The sequence below is a fragment of the Hippopotamus amphibius genome, chromosome 16 (assembly GCF_030028045.1).
Source record: "Hippopotamus amphibius kiboko isolate mHipAmp2 chromosome 16, mHipAmp2.hap2, whole genome shotgun sequence".
Lineage (NCBI taxonomy): Eukaryota > Metazoa > Chordata > Mammalia > Artiodactyla > Hippopotamidae > Hippopotamus > Hippopotamus amphibius.
This window is the reverse complement of record NC_080201.1, coordinates 54,045,262-54,051,093: the sequence shown is the minus strand read 5'-3', so window position 1 is coordinate 54,051,093 and position 5,832 is coordinate 54,045,262. Positions and strand designations below refer to the sequence as shown.

Here is a 5,832-nt window from a genome sequence, read left to right as displayed (position 1 = left end):
AATGAAAAACAGCCCCTAAGACAACATGGTGGCCATTCGTGCTGGGTGTGAAATGTGTCTGGCGGGGTGGGGTATTTGTGGGGCAATCGGGGACCCAAAGGCAGTACCTCCTCCCCTCCCCGTGGGGTTTCGTAGGGCCATGTGACCAGCTCCAGCTGGTGAGTTGTGGGAAGTCCCTTCTGGGTGGCAGCATTTCATCACCCATGTGAAACGGCCCTGGGCTCTCTGCTGTGCACAGAGACCAGCACTGTTCAACTTGGCGACTGCTCCACGATTCTGACGAGCAGAACGCCCTGTGGACGGTGCTAGACATGGAAGGTGAAGGATAAATCAGCCTTTCCTCAGTGGGTACTTCTGTAGCAACTACCACTCCTGTCCCTCCCGATGCAGGGGGTGTAGACGTGCCTGGTCCACTGATGTTGGCTTTGACCATATCATCTACCTTACTCTGCAGGACATGAGCGCCCGCGACCTCGGCAGGGGCCCTTGGTGCACCTGGTTTCTGTGCCCCTGTGATGAGCCATGAGAAGGACATTAGCCAGGGAGCCACGGATCCCAGAAGAGTGTGGAACCCCATGGAGGACGGGAACCCCCCTCCCACACTGGAGCCAAACCCACCAAAGCACAGCCAGAAGCAGAGCCGCCCCGGCCACCTACAGACCCTTGGAAAGGAGGAGGATCATTGTTCCAAGTCTCAGTTTGGGGATGGTTTGTTATACGAGCATTCCTACAGCATGAATTGGCTACGACAACTCCGTTGCTTTTAACCACGGAGATTAGGGACTTGATGGCTACTGTAGCGTAATCGAGTCTGTCCTGATTGATGCCAGGGTCGAGCACCTTGCCAACTCATGGCCACTCAGGAAGTGGCAGCTATTAGGATGATAACTATTTGGCCAGACACATTGTCCCAGAACCAAGGCTGTCTTTAAGGTGCTAGGCTCTGCGCTCAGTGCTGTTTTCGTGTTTTTTCCTTTGACGCCTCAGACAGTCCTCTGCAGTTACAACTGTTAACATCCACACTTTACAAACATGGAAACCGAGGCAAAAAGAGGGAGAGATGAACCAGGAGAGGTGAGCATGGACTCTGGAGTCTGCCCCTCCCTAGCTCTTTGACCCAAGGCAAGTGACACCACAATCCGTGCCTCAGTTTTTTTCCTCTGTAAAATGGGGAGAATACTTTGGATTTCACGGACTTGTTGTGATTATGAAATCAGGTACCGCATGGAAAACACTTAGCAGGGGGACCCGACAGGGCGTAATCCCTCAACAACAGGTAGAGTCTTCCCTCTCTCGCATCCAAAGAGGGGGTTCCCAAGGGTTGAGAGCCCTCCTTTTGCGTCCCCCTCCCCGAAATGCATCACATCACAAGGACTCAGGCTTGCTCTGTTCACTTGTTTAATATATTGGCAGATGGGAAGCTGTAGCTGAGAAGAAATGGAGACCAAACGGCACTTAAGCCTCAGTTCTTTACTTCGCCTTGCCAGAAGGCTGGGAGTCTGGAGGACAGTTAGCCCGGGTGATGGTGTAGATACGAGAGGCTGAGGGCACCAGGGTCCCAGGCTTGGTGTGGCAGGCATTCTCTGTAGCACAGCCCTGAGTAGCAAATATGATACCTGTGGGGGGAGAGGGATGGCAGGGTCCAGTCAGCACCTCAAACCCTCCCTCCTCATGAGCCAGGGGTCATCCCCCTGCCACCTCCTCACGCAGTTCTCTGGAGCCACTCTCTCCCCTAGAAGCTGGAAGTATGAGCCTCCAGTTCCTGGAGCCTCCCTGTCCCCTCCTCCAGAAATCCAGGTGCCGCTCACCCGTCTGCACTTTGCCAGTGAATGCAGCACAGCGGCTCTCCTTGCCAACACAGGGCACTTGCTGAGTCGAAGAGCATGTTTCCTTGAAGTGGGCGATGCAGGTAGGGCACTGGAGGCCATTCTCTGTCCGATTGTTCTGGGGAGCTGGGGAGGAGGGTGGAGTGTAAGGTATAAGGGAGGATAACCCCTTCCCAACCTCACAACGACCCAGAGGACAGCAGCAGCTAATGGACACTGCGTTTCAGAAGTGAGGAACCTGGGGCTCAGAGCAAGGAAGATGCTTGAGCAGTGTTACCACCGGGTCAGTGGCGGGTGCTCACAGCAGGCTCTGGGCCCAGGCAGGAAGGGACTCTGGATGTGGGGCTGAGCGGGCACTCACCGGGCACGGGATCGCGGTTGCAGGCGTCGCCCTGGCAGCAGCGTGTGTTGGACACCGCGTAGTTCTCAGGGTCCATGGTGATGGAGAGGAATTCCGAGCTGCAGGCGCTGGACTTCATGCACCCCTTGTAGGTGTTCACCGACCGGTGTCCCTCTGCAGGATGGCACGATGCGGGGAGGGCTCAGGGCCCCTGGCCTGGACCCCAGCTCCTGGGTCTCTGCCAACCTTCCAGCTGCCGTAGCCCCCTGCTGTCTAGGGAGGTCTCTTCCAGCCCCTCAAATTCAGACCCCCTTATTTGCCTGGAGCATGGTGTGGACGGTTTATTAGGTCTGTCCCAGCCACAGCCTTCCTCCTCCCCACCGTATGGAGGTCTCTTCCAGCCCTAGGGTTTCCCCTCTTCACCCCACAGAAGGGTGTGTGTTCCCAGCTTCCTCCCACTGCTGCGGGGTCCCATCTCCCTCCTGTGTAAGCCCGGGTGGTCTCTTCAAGGCTTTCACGACCTTCCCCCACCCGCCGACCCTTGCTAGGTGAGTGGGACAGCGTGCAATCTTCTATCCCACGTCCTCACACACCCCCTCCAGTCGGGGTGGTTCCTTCCCGCACTCAACCTGGGCCTCACCTCCTGTCACATCCTTCATTCATCAGCTGCTCTGCGCCCACCATCTTCCTTTACCTAAGGGTGTCTGGGTCTATTTCAGCCTTGAATGAACCCCCTGCCAGCAGTGGTTTCTTCCTTTGCCCCGCTTCTCCCCCATCCTCCCTCAGGTCTGCGACCGTCCCTTCCATTTTAAGTCCTGCCGCTCCTTCCTCATGTACTCATGTGTCTCCCCAGTGGCCCATCTCCATTTCTCTGCGATGATTTGCTCCATATCTTCCCTGTCCTTTCTGTCCATTTCTATCTCTCCCTCTACCCAAATATCACTTCTCTACCTCCTGTCAGCTATGGTCTCTTCCAGCCCACATCCCTGAGGGATCCCTCCCTCCCCAAATGGTCAACCTGATCCCATTCCTTGCAGCCCACTCCATTCTCTTCCTTCTCCTCTACACCCGCCTCCCCCAGCCCCTGGTATATTAGATTTCCCCCTCTGGCTATTTCTCTCTGGTCCCCCCTCCCACCCCAAACCTGTTTGTTCCTTTCCCAATCCCCTCCTGCCTAAGAAAGTCTCTATATCTGCCCCTCCCTGCCCCCCATTGCCTCTTTGGAACCTCATTTTCAGAAATCCAGGAGACCAGTTGTTTCTGTCGTTCCCTCGGATTCTCTTCCCTGCATTCACCTCGACACGTCCCTCTTTCCTGCCCCCTCACCACTTGAAGGTTCCTCCCAACCCACGGTGGTATCTGGTACCCTGAAGGCACACCGCCCTCCCCAGATCTGACAACACTCCCGGCCCTCTTACTTCTGCTGGTCTCAGCCACGGTGACCACGCAGGAGTCCTGGTCAGGGTCGCACGTCTGCACATTTCCACTGCACGTGAGTCCGGAGCCTGTACACACCTCACAGCTTAGTGGGTATCCTGCAGTGCAGAGAGCGGGGCTCTAGTCAAGGGTGCTGGTCTGCAGACCAAGACTTCCAAGCCCAGAGCGGGATGGGCAGTGACGGGGTGTGGGGTGGGGGTATGTATCTGGGGGAGGAGGGACGGGTGTCCCCCTGAGTGTTCTTGGCTGGGGCATTGACCGCGGTCCCGGGAACTGTCCGAAGGTCCTCCAGTAGGGATACTGTGCCTTCAGGGTTGGGAAGCCACTCCACCAGGGAGCAACTTTACCTAATTACAAGGCTAGGGACTTTGGACACTAGGGTCCTCTGAGAAAGCTTGGGGACAGGGAGGGGGCCTGGTGTAGGTTTCCATGGACTTCTGTGAAGCTTCAGGTCCAGCTGGTTCTCGCAACTGGAACCCTCTTCCTTGTAGGTCCCAGGCGTAGGTCTCACAGACAGCAGGAGCCCAGGCAGGGGGACCTGAGGCTGGGATCAGCATCCCAGGTCAAGAAGGGAGAGCGAGGACCAGGAGGGCAAGGTCATGGACTCCTTGGTCCTGAGACAGGAGGCAACTCTGTCCTGGGGAAAGTGGGTCTGGCTTGAACTCCTGCATCAAAGGGTGGAGGACACCGGGGATCCGAACTCCCTAGAGTCCTGGGAGAAAGGGAATCTCCCCTGCCCCTCAGTTGTTTTTTAAAAGATTTCCCTTTCTAATCATACCCTCCTCTAATTTCCCGCAATTCAGTGTTTGTTTTGTTTTGGCCACGCTGCTTGGCATGCAGGATGTTAGTTCCCCCAGCAAGGATTGAAGGCATACCCCTGGTATTGGAAGCACAGAATCTTGAACACTGGCCCAGATGTCTTATTTTAAGACCCTTCCTTGGGGACAGGGGATACAGAGCCCATTAAACCCCTCCTTTATCCGGGATTCACACACACAAGATTTTGAGCTATGTATTCTTCCCTTGCAGCCCCAGGCCTTCTCTCCTTTAGCCTCTGCCTTCCCCATGAATCTGAATCCCCAGGACACCTCCTCTTTCCCCATCCTCCCTGCAGGATCTTGCTGAATGCTCTGAGGGTCCCAGGAGCCCAGGCCCCTCGTTCCTTACCTAGACCCAGGAGGGTGCAGAGCAGCGCGGAGGCCAGCAGGAAGGTCTGGGGCTTCATGCAAGTCCTCATGATGGATGAGCGAGTGACTCTGCAGTCCCAGGTCCCCAGCTCTTCTTATAGGAAGCTGAGGAGGGGCGGGTCTGGCCCCACCTTACCCTTAGGGTGAGAAAGAAGTGATGTCAGATCTGGGGCAGGTGTCTGCAGCTGTGGGTTGGGGAGGCAGAACCAGAATCTGAAAGGGACATGGGCCTCTTGTGCCCAGCCCCCTCTTCCATGGGGACTTGAGGAGTCTGGGCCTCCAGCCCTCTCCTCCATCAGGAGCCAGAAGGTGACTTGCCCATTTTCTCACATTCCCACCACTTCCTACCCCCGTGCCCCGTTCTATTTTCTGGCCTGAAGCCCAAGATCAGAATCAGGTCTTTAGATTCCCTGTAGGGTAGAGCACCTGCTGGGATTGAGATACCCTTCCCACTCTTCCCGAGGAGGTGCCCGGCATGGGTGGGGCCCTAGCTGGTAGAGCCCAGCGTGGCCAGGCTTGTTCTGTGGGGGCATGCTTGGCTCCTACTCTCTTTTCTGTGTGTGGGCTGTCTCCAGCTCCGACCCCACCCCAAGAGGCACTTCTGGTTTCTCAGGGACTGAACAGGGGGATGCTTGTAATAGGGCAGCGATGGGCATGGCACGAGACAGGTGCTCACAGGTCACATTGGAAACCTGAGGCGTGGTTGGAAGCACTGAAGGCTGGGTATGTGTGTCTGGTTTTGGCACATGCATTGTGGGTTTTGTTGGTTTTTTAAGATTTATTTTTGCTGTGGATCACTTTTTTTAAAGTCTTTATTGACTTTGTTACAATATTGGTTTTGTTTTTTATGTTTTGGTATTTTGGCCCTGAGGCATGTGGGATCTTAGCTTCATGACCAGGGATGAAACCCGCAGCCCCTGCTCTGGAAGGCAAAGTCCTAAACCAGTGGAGGTCCAGGGAAGTCGCCATTGTGTTTTATTTATTTCTTTACCCACTCTCTCCGCCTTAGGCATAAGCATGAGAGATCAGACATTGTGTGTGT

The 5,832-nt window shown here is 55.7% G+C and overlaps 1 protein-coding gene across 1 annotated transcript; it reads right to left on the bottom strand.

Annotated features, from left to right (window-relative positions):
* Positions 1–1,470: 1,470 nt before the first annotated feature.
* Positions 1,471–4,840, bottom strand: LOC130837905 (phospholipase A2 inhibitor and Ly6/PLAUR domain-containing protein-like). The gene is made up of 5 exons (XM_057710592.1): positions 4,771–4,840; positions 3,585–3,701; positions 2,188–2,340; positions 1,809–1,952; positions 1,471–1,616 (listed from the first exon to the last, which is right to left on the bottom strand). Exons 1-5 carry the CDS (start codon positions 4,838–4,840, stop codon positions 1,471–1,473), a joined length of 630 nt encoding a protein of 209 aa, XP_057566575.1.
* Between the last annotated feature and the right edge of the window lie 992 nt (positions 4,841–5,832).

What these genes read in the sequence shown, in the direction of transcription:
- LOC130837905 (XM_057710592.1), bottom strand. Translation starts at nt 4,840, where the DNA reads ATGAGGACTTGCATGAAGCCCCAGACCTTCCTGCTGGCCTCCGCGCTG. An exon ending in CTGCACCCTCCTGGGTCTAG is followed by an intron (nt 3,702 to 4,770) that starts GTAAGGAACGAG and finishes TCTGCACTGCAG; the next exon opens with GATACCCACTAAGCTGTGAG. An exon ending in CAACCGCGATCCCGTGCCCG is followed by an intron (nt 1,953 to 2,187) that starts GTGAGTGCCCGC and finishes CCTCCTCCCCAG; the next exon opens with CTCCCCAGAACAATCGGACA.